The sequence below is a fragment of the Pseudonaja textilis genome, chromosome 1, assembly GCF_049901715.1.
Source record: "Pseudonaja textilis isolate UNSWEBS1 chromosome 1, rPseTex1.2, whole genome shotgun sequence".
Taxonomy (NCBI): domain Eukaryota; kingdom Metazoa; phylum Chordata; class Lepidosauria; order Squamata; family Elapidae; genus Pseudonaja; species Pseudonaja textilis.
This window is the reverse complement of record NC_141990.1, coordinates 142,239,487-142,253,932: the sequence shown is the minus strand read 5'-3', so window position 1 is coordinate 142,253,932 and position 14,446 is coordinate 142,239,487. Positions and strand designations below refer to the sequence as shown.

General features: G+C 36.7%; 2 protein-coding genes and 1 long non-coding RNA gene across 5 annotated transcripts in view; 2 read left to right on the top strand and 1 right to left on the bottom strand.

Annotated features, from left to right (window-relative positions):
- The window catches only part of NEK5 (NIMA related kinase 5), a 32,160-nt gene extending 27,847 nt beyond the window's left edge, over positions 1–4,313 (top strand). For all 3 annotated transcript variants that reach the window (XM_087918159.1, XM_087918151.1, XM_087918166.1), the window contains 2 exons: positions 1,214–1,325; positions 2,166–4,313. In XM_087918159.1, coding sequence (XP_087774285.1) covers positions 1,214–1,325; positions 2,166–2,379 — 326 coding nt within the window. In that variant the 3' untranslated portion in view covers positions 2,380–4,313. The remainder of the gene's footprint in view (positions 1–1,213; positions 1,326–2,165) is intronic.
- Positions 3,316–8,655, bottom strand: ALG11 (ALG11 alpha-1,2-mannosyltransferase). Its single transcript, XM_026710470.2, has 4 exons — positions 8,472–8,655; positions 6,490–6,723; positions 4,834–5,768; positions 3,316–3,604 (listed from the first exon to the last, which is right to left on the bottom strand). The coding sequence occupies exons 1-4, from the start codon at positions 8,495–8,497 to the stop codon at positions 3,333–3,335; spliced, it is 1,467 nt and encodes a 488-aa protein (XP_026566255.2). The 5' UTR covers positions 8,498–8,655; the 3' UTR covers positions 3,316–3,332.
- Positions 8,656–8,682: 27 nt separating this feature from the next.
- LOC148127846 (uncharacterized) lies at positions 8,683–13,257 on the top strand. The gene is made up of 2 exons (XR_015740399.1): positions 8,683–9,567; positions 10,999–13,257. It is a non-coding gene; the product is annotated as an uncharacterized LOC148127846 (long non-coding RNA).
- Positions 13,258–14,446: the final 1,189 nt, after the last annotated feature.

Here is a 14,446-nt window from a genome sequence, read left to right as displayed (position 1 = left end):
TTAGGAAAATGATATTTAACTTTAACCTTAGACTTTTTATTGACCTCACCGCTTTCCTAAGAGGTCTGTAGGGGGCACGCATAAGCGCACCAACGTGCCTACCGTCCCTGTCCTATTGTTTCTTTTATTTTTCTTATATTTATTCATTTCATATATTCATAACTGTTTATCCTTATACTTATAATCTTGTAAGCAATCGACAAATCAAATAAATAAATAAATAAATAAATATTGCAAAGGTTTACAATAACATACCTACACACATACTTCATATATATATATATATATATGTACACACAATTATACCATATTAATTATAAAGAGGGAATGAATCACAATCATTAGGCCATATAATTTATTTACTTAAAAGCTTTCACTTTTTAGAAAAAAGATATTTTATTGATAACATCCTTTTAATTTTTCATCTCACTTTTCCTGGGTGTTAAGTTCCATGGAAGCTATTGATATTTGTTTCTAAGTAACTAGATAGTCCTACTAGGAATAAATGGATGAATCATTAAAACTGGTTAGGAATTTCAGACTCTTATGTAACCAATGAGCAACACAAAGTCATTTATACAATTTTTTGGGAATAGCAAGTGACAGAAAACAGAAGTAATGTGTATACTATGTTGACAAACAATACTAATAGCTTACTTACAGCTTGGAGATGTTGACAAATTAAATATGAATATTTTGAGTCCATATATTAAATATTTCCCAAGAGTTAAAAGCTAAGACCTTTTGCTTAATAACAAGTTTTAATTAAGCAGAGTCAGTACTGACAGGTCAGCAATGGAAATATTATTCAACATTAAATATAAAACTGCCAACTTACAGATAAATTAGATTCATTTGACAATTTAAGCCATAATGTTTGGCTTTGACTTAAGTCTATTGTGTGAGCCCTGCCACTGTAACTTATAAGCCATCATTTATTTAGTCAGTTGTGGGATATTCAACAAATCAGATTTAAGCACATAATACTTTAATGCAATGCAAGAATCAGATCAAATAAGCAGTGCATTTATGTAAAATTAGTATAGATCTGTTGTGAATATGAAAGTAGTCCTCCATACTACTCTATAGAAGTATTATTTTTAATACAATATATTTTTGGTTATTAGTTCAAACTGTCTTGGTACATTTCATGAAATGGTATATGAAACTTGGTACATGAAATCACTATGAAATGTAAATACTATTCTTTCAGAAGAAACAATAAATCACCAGATTCCAGAATCTATTAAAGATGCTCCAGAAATTAATTTGCCTGCCTACCCAGATGAAATTAAAGTTGATCCAAGATCTGATGATGATGATACGTAAGTCATTACAACTGCTGAATGTGTAACTTGGCCTTTTGAGAAGCTGCTTCATACAATCTTTTCTTCAGCACACATTTTAAATTAATAAGTCTACTTTAATATATGTACAAGTATGCAAAGCTGAGAATTACAACCACATCAAATACATGCATTGAAACAAAACAATAAATTAAAACACTGCCAATCAGAAACAAGTTTGCTCTACATGTCTACAAAGTAATGGAAAGGTCCATCACCCCTCACACAGCTGAACTCATGTTTTAACATAAGTTTAACTGATGATGAATAAATTGATTGAATCAATGAGTGATTAGTAAGCTGAGCAGAATTGTTGTGATGAGTTAATCTATCGATTTCCAATTGCAGCATTCAAAGTTAATTGTATGAATGGGCTTATAAGACATTAAACTGCACATAGATAATTCATCTATATAATAAATCCCACCGAGATACCAAGGAACTTGTATGTCCTTTGTTGAGTTTATTAGCTGGCTGGAATTGCGAGGAGCTGTGAATTTGTGTAACCAAAGGCCCTCACAGGGACACTGTTATCACTCTAGTTTTCTGTTTACAATGGATTCAAAAATATACTACACCAATCGTGTGGAGATTGCTATAGAGATGTGATATTGTTTAATGGATGTCTTTCTATAAACATCATTTTGACAATTCTGCCCAAATCATAATCCTGATCTGCATTCAACCAAGCCTGTTATATAGATGTTACATAGATATCATCACAGCTACCATCTAGTGCTCAGAAGTATTACCCTATTTGTAAGCATAGCATTTTGGTAATTTAGTGAAAACATAACACCATTTTTTGTTCTTGCACAGAAACTTTGAAGAATCTGAAGATGAACTGAGAGATGAGCTAGTGGAATCTTTGGAAAATGTGGTAACATCTCTAGAGGAGGAGATTTCAAAAAGTCCAATTGAATCAGCAAACACAGAACAACAATCTACAGCCAATAGCAAACGTACCAAATCTAATGACAGCTTGGAAGATAATAATTATTTGACAGGAGAAAAACAAAGTGCAATCAGTTAACACATTCTTGGATAATAAATACTTAAGAATTAATAATAACCAATTGTATGCGTGTTAAGACCTGACTTTAGAAAGTGGGTAATTTTTTCATGTAAATTTTACACAGTTACCTAGTATACCAAAGTAAAAATCTCTATAGAGCTGGAATTCTTTTCTGGCTTGGGTTGCATATATCTCTTTGCCAATAAACAGTCAATCTAGAATTTTTTTCAAGGATGCACCTCAATAATCAAATTTATAATACCAATATAGAGCTTCACTACTCATCACCATGTTTCATTTTTTGGGATTAAAATAGCTCTTACTTCATCTAGATCTAATCAATGAAACAGTAAACCTGGATCTGGACTGGACTAATTCTATTGTTGGCGAGAGAGCTTAAGTATTTAAATTCTCCAATGGGGAAAAAAATCTCAGTATGACAACAGAAGTTGAGATTATTTTACCCTAACTTTGTTGAACATACTAATTTTATGAGTGGGGAATTCAGTTCTATATGCCTCTGCAATCCTTTCAAAGAAAATAAATATATATACTGGTATATAAATGTAGTGAAAAGTTCAATCTTGGATGAATTATATAGATTTTAGTTAACTAAAGAATAGATTATGGGAAAAATTAAAATGTTGAAATAGATTTAAGTCCTAATACATTTAAATCATTAAAATATATGCTCAAATATATGAAATATATGCTCAAATATATGCTCAAATATATGACAAGAATTAGATAATCACTATTAAATGGTGTATATTTTGCGATAATTTTTGGAAGTGGGTCCTTAAATACTACCTGTCATTATAAAATAAAAATTTGTTAGATGTGCTTTATCAGGGTATCTTTAGTATTTAAAGAGTAAAATCTTTATTGCACTATAAATAGAAATGTAGAAGGTGTACAATTTGTAGTGCCATAATAACTCAAGTATCTCACATATTTATAAGCAAAATATTTTATTTAAATAGCTGCTCTACAGATAATAGGAATGTTTCATCAAATTCTTGATCAGAAAACCTCTTCACAGATTCACGAGCACTTTGTCTGATGTGTAGCTTTTTTGCAGGAGATAATGAAAAGATATGAGCCATAGAGTCTGCATAGCCATCTTCATCTTCTGCTAGAAATCCAGTAATATTTCCTTCATAGGGTACCACAATATCTAATTTTGGGCCTCCAGAATTGTGAGCAAGAATAATTGTGCCAGCTGCCATGCATTCAACAATTCCTAAAAAAGACATATAGAACAGATTGCTATTAATGCTATGGTTCTTTCATTCTTTCTCAACCAGGAATGCCATTCTCTATTGCAACTTTGCAATACAAAAGGCACAATTTAGACTCTTATCTTTTCTGATTTTAAAGTAGCACACTTCTTGCATCAATGAAAATTTGAAACAACCAGGTAAAGAATGCTCTCCAAGAAATAGTAATCAGGATATATTTCTGTGTTCATCCTAAAATTCAAGTCCTGATCCTGCAGTCACAAAATCCAAGAAAATTACTCAGGAGGAAATTTAAAGACATGGTCTCCTTGACTGTCAGCTCTCGTTTCCAACAATAAGGAGAGACAATGGGCAAAAGAGGCTTTAAACCAGCTTTAGCTGAGGCAACATTTTCATCCCTATCTGAAGAACAATACCTTAGCAACAGTAACTCCTGCACTCTATACCAGACTACCTTTGAAGACAACAAAGAAGGAACAGGAGATTCAGACTGTAATGTCTACAGTGAGTTGAACTTGATTAGAGAGAGTAACACTGATTTTAAGGTCATATCGTTGGTTGCTACTAAACTTCTGAATTCAATTCAGATGTACTGAATGTACCCTTATATGAATATTGTGTTCATATTGGATTGATTTAATGTTGGTAACTGCTCAGTCTGCATAATTGGGGCTGGCTATAGATAACAATGAAATAAATTTCAGAGAAATATTCAGTATGTTGCAGCATACTAGTGTATCTCTCCTATCAAACATTTCACTGTTATGGGTTTCTGTACCTTTTACTTGTTGATCTTTATGAATTTATTTAAAATTCCTAAGTATTCGGTTTCAATATTTAACAGAGCTGACAATTTGTTCATGAATGTCAAAAATATTAAACAAATTAAAGTTAGTCATATATGTTTATGACATGCGAATCATAACAAGTAGCATTTGCTACTTTTTAGGACTTTGAGTGAACAGAGAAAACCTGGTACAATCATGTAAAATCTTGATGAAAGTACAGTATCTGGTTATTAATAGCAAATATTCATGGTACCATAATTTATATATTATTTTAGTTCAGGCCAATATAGTAAATCACCATGCCAATTTGATGTAATACGGAGGACAATATGTCACTTTTTGATCTGAAAATGCAAATGAAATCTTAGTTATACAGTCTATTTTACGTACCCAAATTTTCTAAGAAGCAGTTTATACGGTAGAACATACACAAAAATACCTACCAATTCCAAAATGCTCATTCCACATGGTGTGAAGACCAATAGTTGCATCAGCCAGGTGCCTCTTTAGTTCTTCAAATGGAATATTAACTTTGAATTCCACCTTTCCTTCAATGTCTAGCTCTTCACAAAGCTTCTTAAGTTCACTTACACGCTGTTCATCTTCTAGGTTACGGCAGCCCCCAATCAAAACAAGCTTTGGCAATAGTGGCTGTCCTTCCATTTTTGCCAGCAATTTGGCAAAGGCTCTAATCTGCAGGGTGTGGTCCTTCTCTGGCCTGAACTGGCTTATAGAAACAACTGTTGGTTTTATAATCCTGTTTTCTTCCTGTAGTGGAATATCCAGGAAAGTTTGCACATCGCAAGGTGGATACACAATGCTTGTGCGGTCGCTACACCTCCAGAGGGAAAGGATGTGATTGAGAGTCCATGTAGAATTAACCATGACAGTGTCACTGCAAGAACCAACTAACCCATATATGGAAGCAAAAAAGTAATAATATACAAGTTTAATTTTACTTAAGAGGGGATTTTTTGTGATCATTGCTGCATTATTAAATCGTGCATGCTGATTCCTGACCACAGAAAGCATATCAGTACTGATTGTAGGATAGTGAACATAGCATCCTATTCGGCAACACCCAAGATATTTAAAGAGAGGAAGTGTGAATGCATAACCCATGGAGTCAATGTAAATATCAGGGATACACTGTATAAGAGCTTCCAAGCCAAGAAACACAGATCCTAAGCTCTGACCTAACAGAGTGAAATATCGATAACGGGAAGCTTCTACTAAATAGCGCTTCTTCAAGAACACAAAGGTCACAGGCTGTTCCAGTTTGATTTTGAATCGCCTGTATGCCCCTTCTAGAATAGTAGAAGGGGCCGCTTCAGCATCCGTATCGCCTGTGTAGACAATGTAGAAGGCATCCTTGTACCTGGAAATAAAATGTTTTCCTATTAAAATATTTCAGATATGTAGACAGCATTTTGTTCTCTTTTCAGCCAGTTTTAAATCCATGGCTTAATGCTATATAATATCTGGATATTTAAAAATTACTCCCAAAGCTTTTGCTATAAGGCTTTGCAGAAACTTCCCCGTCCCCCCAAAAATAACAAACGAAGGGACTGCATGAATGAACTTATGAGTAGTTAATTTAAGTAGTTCCCAACTGCAAGAATTCCTCACAGATTGCTATTCTTTTTTGTTTACAAATCTTTTAAATGAGGAAAGATGATTAATTATTCTGTCACACTATGCCCATAGCAGAGTTCTACAGTTGGTTTCTTAAGAAATTATATGCTATATCCATTTAGGGCATCACACAAGTTTTTACAAGGCCCACCTCAGAAAAGTAGATAAGTAGGTAGATACACATGTATGTGCATGTGTGCATGTTTTAAATTATATTCTAATCATATATGTTTAAATAAATTCTAAATAGGTTTGTGACAATGTAAACCTAAGCATGGTCTACTGTGGGTTTTTCCTTAAATGTATTCACTGTTATCTGAGTAGATGAGGGGCTAGAAGGGGAACTCATCAAATTTGCAGATTGCACCAAGCTGGCAGGAATAGCCAATACTCCAGAAGATAGGCTCCAAGATACAGAAGATACAGTAATACATATATTTAAGCATGAAAATGTGTTTACTTACTTTTTCTGTAAAGCTCTTAAAGCACACCATAGCACTCTCTCTCCACCACCACCAGCATTACAATATGGATGGAAAAATGCAACTACAAGTGGCCTTTTCCCATCATTCCCTGGAGGAATTAGCAGATTTCTCCGCTGTTGAAGCCAGAATCGTAAACCACAGAGTAGAAGCAACAGACAGAGAAATAAACCTCCACTTAATATCAAGGCAGGTATAATCAATGAATAGAGCAACCTGGAAAAAAAAGAGGATGGAAAGTTGAAATATAGCCTTAATTCACCATACTGAACTCTTAAAACTACTCAGAAACTTAGAAAAGATAAGCAATGCTTAAAATGTTTGTGTTCTTAATAATAACATACATTAATGGTTTCATGTATTTTAAGTAAATCAGCTATGAGGGCCAAAGTGCAAGATCACCATCCGCAGAGCAGAACCTAAAATTTTACAGAAAAGCTAGAAACAGAAAATCAATTTATTTGACCCCCTATTAATCAATGTGTTTGTTATCTCGCCAGTCATCATAAAGGGGTGTTCTCTTGCACAGATGGGGGAATAAGATCAGTGGCTAGGTAAAATCAGTGGCAAGTCTACTTTAGCCAGCTTTCAAAACCAATAAAGCCACAGATCTTGTAGGTTCAGCCATACTGCATAATATATTTTTATCAAGAAACCATTTACTGTACTTCCTATGTAAAGGCTTCCCTGTAGGGTTGATCTACAGCTTTTATATGTACTCAGAAATATAGCTCTGTGACAGAGAAGGAGCTTTGCATGTGTGTATATATGTAAATAGCATCAACGCAGATGGATTATCTCAAGGCAATGAACATATCTAATACTCCCAGTTCCTATTTTCTCCACAATATTTTGTGAAGTGGGCTGGGCTTCCAGACAGTTATTGGCCCAGGGTCACCCTGCTGGCCTTCATCCTAATGGAGGCCTAGAACTCCCAACCTCTTAGTTTTCTGGCCCAACACCTTCACCACAACACCAAAATAAATTTGCTTGTTTGGATTAACAATAGGAAAGGATTCAATTTCAAGGCATTCTCCACGCAGGGTATCTGAGCTGCAGCAACCCTTCCAATCACAAGTGATCTGTACAAGACAGATAGACTGACAATGCAGATCTATCACTGTGACTGCTACTGATTCTTGAATAAAAATATTTTGTTCTCAGTGGTGGGAGCATCCCGGTAAAATCCTAGGCATTTCAATGAAAAAGGGGCAAGAAGGCTGATCTGACAAGTTCATACAGTTGAAGAATAAAAAAAAGGAGGACAGAGCCTACAGGTAGTCCTCAACTTAACAGTTCATTTAGTGACTGTTCAAAGTTACAACAGCACTGAAAAAAGTGACTTATGACCGTTTTTCACACTTACTACCTTTGCAGCATCCCCATGATCATGTGATCAAAATTTAGATGTTTGGCAAATGGTTCATACTTGTGACAATTGCAGCATCCTGGGGTTGTGTGGGGTCGTGTCAGAAGGTTTTGCAACCTTCTGACAAGCAAAATCAATGGGGAAGCCAGATTCACTTAAGATTACTAAGTTATCAATTGCAGTGATTCACTTAATAAAAGAGGCAAGAAAGGTCGTAAAATGGGACAAAACTCACTTAACAAATGCCTGTTAACAAAAAAATTTGGAATCAATTGTGGTAGTAAGTTGAGGACTGTGCTGGCATACCATTTTGTCCCTCTTTTTTGAGCAGAAGGCTTAGGTCACTTTCGCTCTAATTTTCAGCTTTTAGAAGAAAAACTAAAAACGAACTACAACACTTATTAGTCACAGACATTCACGGCTGAGAGAATAAGTAGACCACGAGAGATTTTCCTGTAGTTTCCGCTTTACGATGAAGAAGGCGTACCTATTCCGCTTCAGGCTGATGATCCTTGCATCTGATGATCGGAAAAGAATCTAAGTAATTTTATACCGTGATGCCTCTTTGAAAAATATCACAAACGTCTACTCTCACCTGAAAAGCTCTTTGAACGGCGCCATTTTGGGAAGGAGGGTGCCCTTCCTGGCCCGGAAGTCCGCTCGGACGCTCTAGCCCTGAAACAACTATTCCCTTCCCATACGGATTATGGATGTAGGCGTGGGTGTAAATCAGAGGCGGGAGAACTATGGCTCTTTTATGACTCGTGGACTTCAACTCCCAGAATTCCTGAGCCAGATGGTTGAAGTTCACGAGTCATAAAAGAGCCATAGTTCCCCACGTCTGGACTGTCAACGAATGCCTCTGATCGTTGACAGCGTTTCATGCAGAAGGACGAAAACATGTAGACGTACCTGTTTCCCATAACGACTCCAGATTTACAATGTCTGCCTCTTCCTTGTTCAAAGACCTGCGATCCTTTCCCAATAACCAAAAGACTCTTGCCGTTTCTATGACAAGGAAGATTGCAGTCGGTAAAGGGTGCCATCGGTTGCTAAAATACCCACTTTAGTGCAGCTGATAAAGTGAAGTGCAGCGCGCGAAGCTTATGTCTTTTAACAAAACGTGTTGGTCGGGACAGCTGCTACCAGATCCCTGAATTTTGACTGTCGTAAATTGCCCCGTCTCTTTCCTCCTGCAAAATACCCTGTTATGGGAACCCCCCAAAGCAGCCAATAAGATAAACCGCGCTAAAATTTGGGAGTGCTTTCCTTGCGTTGCTTGAAGGTGGAAAGCGGCTCATGAAGAAACCTGCATGAAAAAGAGCAACAATTGGCTGGGTAAATAAAATGCACATACTGATCTGTAAAACAATTTTAAGTTTCTTACAGCCACTTGGGGGCGGGGCGGGGGGGGGGGAACCCTAACAATTTAAAATGAAATCTGTTTAATGAATTCAAATTTCTATTTGCAGATAGTTTTCTTAAAATGTCATTAGCAGATGTAGTTTTATTGATCGACTATGATTATATAGCTAAATAGAGTTAAAACTGGAGTATTGTTTTATAAACAACCCATTGGTTTTATAAATTGGAGCTGCACAACGAATTCACATCTATTGAAGTCCACAAGGTGTTGCTCTTTGATACTTTTCTGAAGCTCTCTTAAGGCTTACAACTTAAAACCTGCATTGGTAAGTTTTCTGTAATGTTGTTTTTAATTATTTCATCATTTTAATTAGTGTGCTTATGATATAGTTAGTAATTATTTCAGTTTATTTTTGTTTTTTTACATACTATGGAACTTGACATGTGCCCTTAAAATGAGACTATGGTGAAAATACAGTATAATTTGTAGCACTATTAACATTGCTAAAGAATATTTCATTATTACAGAGAAGAATCTCAGTAATTTTGTCTAAAGTCTCTGCAGGCTGATTTTGAAATAATTATATTTTAAAATATTGTTTAAAGGAAATTTTATTCTCTCTTCAAAATCCAGGCAGAGTATGGAAATATTGATATGAGAAGCATTTCATAATTCTCAATATGATTATTTCCGCCATGTGTAATTTTGATTTTTAAAATTTAAAATGTGTTTGTAATTTGTGCTTTGGTTATTATAAAAGCATTTCTTCAGGTTTGCCAATGATTATGAAAATTAGTAAGCATTAAAATCTACTTGCTGGATAGATAATTGGGTGACTAGAAGAGACAAAGAGGGGAAAAAAGCATTCACAGCTCATGGAATACACTAAGTTTTACTGTTAAAAGGGAAAGTCAAGGTAAAATGTTTTTTAAAATCACAGGTGAAAGAAACATAGTATTCAAAAATGCTGTTTGCTGATTTAATATGTAATCTTAGACTGAAAAAAAAGTATAAACTACTCGGTAATTTTGGAATATGGTTATACCTATCCAATTTACATTTTTAGTCATAGCATTACCAATAGAGGAATTTTCTTTCTTCCACCATTTTGTTTACCTATGGAATAATACACAAATTAAAAATAGACTCCAAAATATTCATTTATAGGATTGTCCAATGTACAGCTTTTTCAACAGGTTTGAGAAATGCCTCCTTCAAGCATCTTTTTCAAAAGTGCCTTTTTCCAAAGGGAATGACTATGTTTTTTTTCTTGAGGAATAATTTTTTTTTCTTCTAAGATGTTTCACTTCTCATGCAGTATTGATGAAGCTTCTGTGGGAAGCCCCATCCCCTTAGAAGAATGAAATATTTTGGGAAATATTTTTTTAAAGGCAGATTATTGTATTTCCCCTAAAGGAGAAATGATTTTTTTTAAGGGAGGCAGAAACAAGCCCCAGTTTCCCTGTCCCAAGCAGAAACTGAGGAGGCCAGCTTTTATAAATGCAGATTTTGGAAAGGATCAAGACAGAAACTCAGATAAGCAACAAACAAAAGGATGACAAAATTAGCTCAAACACCTAGGATTTGCATTTCCTCTTTTGACTATAGAGCCAGCTATGACCCCTACATGACCCACATAGGAATCCAGAAGGTGTAAAAACCCACCCACTAAACTCCATTTTGTCAGCTGCCAAGAATCACATCACATGTGGTTGGTTCTGCTTCATCAATAAAGATAACTTTTCTTTCCAATCAGCCTCCAGCCTCCATTTTGTTTCCAGTGCCTTTCTCCCGGCTTGGAACTGGACCTGGATATTTCATGCAACATTTATTCGATGGAAAGCAAAATGTTGTCTTCTTCAAGGAAAAAATATGTCTTCCTCAAAGGAAAAAAAAGTAGTCCAGTTGCCTTTTGGAAAAAAACAACAACCCCACCTTTGAGACAACCATGACTTGGATTACTGAGAATCTCCATATACACCTCCTTCAAGCACTTTGAAATCTCAAAGTGGACAGCAAGATTTAACAAACACAAAGACTCTCTGGGAATGGAAGAAGAGACAAACAGCAAAAGAAGAATTTGTAACTATTTTTATTGCATGTATTTTAGCTTATATACAATTTCTAAGGACTTCCCAGCATTTGGGGAAGAGGCTAGGGAAATAAGGAATATGGCTGTATTATATTTTGCAGGACTGAGTCAGGAAAAAGGAATATCATGAGAGAAAAGATAGTAGGAGACTTTCAGAAACACTGAAGGTAGTGAAAGTGGTTGAACAAAGGTTACTGGAAGGGGATTTATTGTGAACGATAAATGGCAAGGTTATGCAAAGTTTTGAAGGACATGTTTATATAGATTCTTTCTAGCTTCTGATCCTTTGAAAAGTACCTACTTTTTGAATTGCAGGTTGCAATATGTGTACCTGAATCCAAGGAAGGAACCAATCTGATTTCTGCTGTTCAGCAGAACAAATTGTCCAAAAGAGAAGTAACTTATCGACCCAGGAAAAATGGGGAGAGATCAAAGAATAGTCCTAGATAGAATCAGTGAGGTCACCAGAGGTGCTTGACCAGTAGCTTTCACAACTTCCTATAGTATTAGTTAACAATTAAAAGCCTAGAAAAAGAAACCCACTTTTATAGTTTTTGGGATGCTGAACAAAAAAGTAATAATTCATGTGGTGGTCTCTCATGGAAAAAAGACACAACGCAAGGTTGTCCCAGGATGAGAGCCCAGAGCAAACTCCGAAACCCTCTTTTATTAGAAGCAATCTTTGTTAACGTAGCAATTTTTGTTAACGTCCTATCACAAACGCATTACATCACACAACATGCACTGATCATTCGCATAAAGCATACAAGGCTGCAGAGTTTAAGTTTGCTACAGTTCTGGTTAAGAAATGGCAACAATTTGTCCTTGTTCCTTGCTCCGGCTCCGATGTGTTAGCACGTACACAAAGAACAAAGAATCATAGATCCCACATCTCCCCTGTTTTTGTTTTTTCATACCGACGTAGTCCTCGGTAGGTTTTTGCAGACAATAGAAACTGATCCCTTGAAGGCTTTGTCACATCTCTACATGTCGTTAGCAGTCCAGGGAGACACTGAATACAGCAACAAAGGAAAATGAAACATACAGCAACAATTATAATGCCTATAATCATAGATCGAAACCAAGCAGAGTTAGGAAGCCAGGACCAAAAGAATGACCAAAAATCAGAAGGGACCCCATAATTCAGCAAAGGATTCTCTCTAATGGATTCCTCCATGTGTTGTACAGTGGCCGTGATGTTAGGGGATGAATCAGTAATATACATGCAGTAGTGCGCATGTATCACAGCACAAACCCCTCCTTGCGCGGCCAGAACCACATCCACCGCATACCGGGTTTGTAACACAAATTCCCTGATATTGGCCTGTTCAGCTTCCAAAAGTTTCAAGGCTTCTATTGTATTATTAAACATTGAAATTGTCCAATTATTTAGGTTATGCAGATCTCTATAGTTCATCATAACTCCCAAGGGAGGAATTATTCCCCGAGAAATCATAGTCCAATAGTTATGATTTAATGGTGAAATTACTGGGTTGGCAGCTCTAGCATTCCGTATGCGAGCTTTTCTGAGAGATGTCGTGGTGATGTGAGAAGGAATTACATATCCAAATGTACATACCCCCTTCCATCGTGGTGGAAGCCTATTATATGCCCTCCTCCCTCATAACAGCCACAAATCCTGACCGATGATATTTACAGTCTTGTTGTCCTGGGAGAAAATAAGCTTAGCAAGTCCCGAAATCATGTCGCAAAGAAACGGTTTGCCTCCCGTGGTTACACTTGTCGGACAGTCATTCTGTATCCGAGGGCAATTCCCAGTGACTAGCGCAGCACAGTCATGTCCAGTAAAGTTGTGCGCAAATACATTAAGAGTGATATTTAAAAATGTGTTATTGCGCGTTGTATTCTGTATTGTCAATGTGTAATTACAATGGGGATAACGACCAAGATCTGTTAAATTTCCATGGCTGATGTTATGAGTCCAACATACCCCAGCAGTTTCTTGTATACGGCTGCCCAATGGAATCATGGTCATGTTCTCATCCGCAGCTTGTAACACTTGATAACTAGAAAAATCAATGTTCTTCCATTGCGATTCGTTCAAAGGAACAGCTACCAATGGCAATCCTGCGGTTTTATGTGTAGGCATATGCATACATACCCAGCAATCAGTTTTGTTCTCCAATTGAGCAATTCGAGACACATCCTTAATATAAGAGTTTTTTTTCCCACATCCCATGGTTCTTCCCTTTACACCTCTGGCTTGTGATAAGGGCGGACATGACGACCAGGAACCCAAACGACTTCATTCTTGTCTTCAACTGCTGCATAGCCACGACCCCACGTTATCAAGGAAGCTGGCCCCCTCCAAGTGGGGTCAGGTAGTTTTCTGTATAACACCAGCGGCCTTGCGCCTCCTGCAGAAGGGAAAGAAGAAAAATGCCTGCTGGCCGCCGTAGTGGCTGGTGTACCAGTCAAGTTGAGAAAATTTAAAGTATATAATGCAATATTTAAGGTATTTTGTAACCCTGGCAATCCGTGCCCCATGTCCCCTATTTTTGTTTTTTGATTGTCCAATGCGCGCTTGAGAGTCTGATTAGCGCGCTCCACAATAGCTTGACCTGTGGAATTGTAAGGAATGCCAAATTTATGCACTATGTTCCAGGTGGAACAAAAGGTGGCAAAAGCCAAACTAGTGTATACAGACCCATTATCAGTCTTCAGTTCCTGAGGGGAGCCCAAAATAGTAAAGGTACGCAAACAATGATTAATAACATGCTTTGTGGCTTCGCCCCTTTGAGGGGTAGCCATTATGAAACCTGAGTAAGTGTCAATTGAGACATGTAAATATTTCCAGGGGGAAAACCCAGGATACTGGGTGACATCCATTTGCCACAACTGGCAGCATTGCGTCCCTCTAGGGTTGACACCCTGAGGAAGAGCAGCTGCTTGTAAGCTGCACGTGGGACATTGTTGTATAATAGCTGCAGCCTCCTCCGCAGGAAGACGAAACTGTTTGATGAAAGTAACTATGACTATCCCATGGGGTTAAGGTTGCCATGGTTAAGCAGGAATTTTGCGATGTTGCAGCGGCATCAGCTGCATTATTTCCCTCTTGGATAATACCTGGAAAAGGCTGATGACTTCAAAT

Excerpts from the sequence above, each read along its gene's own strand:
- ALG11 (XM_026710470.2), bottom strand. The coding sequence starts at position 8,497 with ATGGCGCCGTTCAAAGAGCTTTTCAG. Across the intron at positions 5,769-6,489 it reads TTAAGAGCTTTACAGAAAAA|GTACAAGGATGCCTTCTACA; the intron begins GTAAGTAAACAC and ends TTTTATTTCCAG. Across the intron at positions 3,605-4,833 it reads GAATGAGCATTTTGGAATTG|GAATTGTTGAATGCATGGCA; the intron begins GTAGGTATTTTT and ends TGTCTTTTTTAG.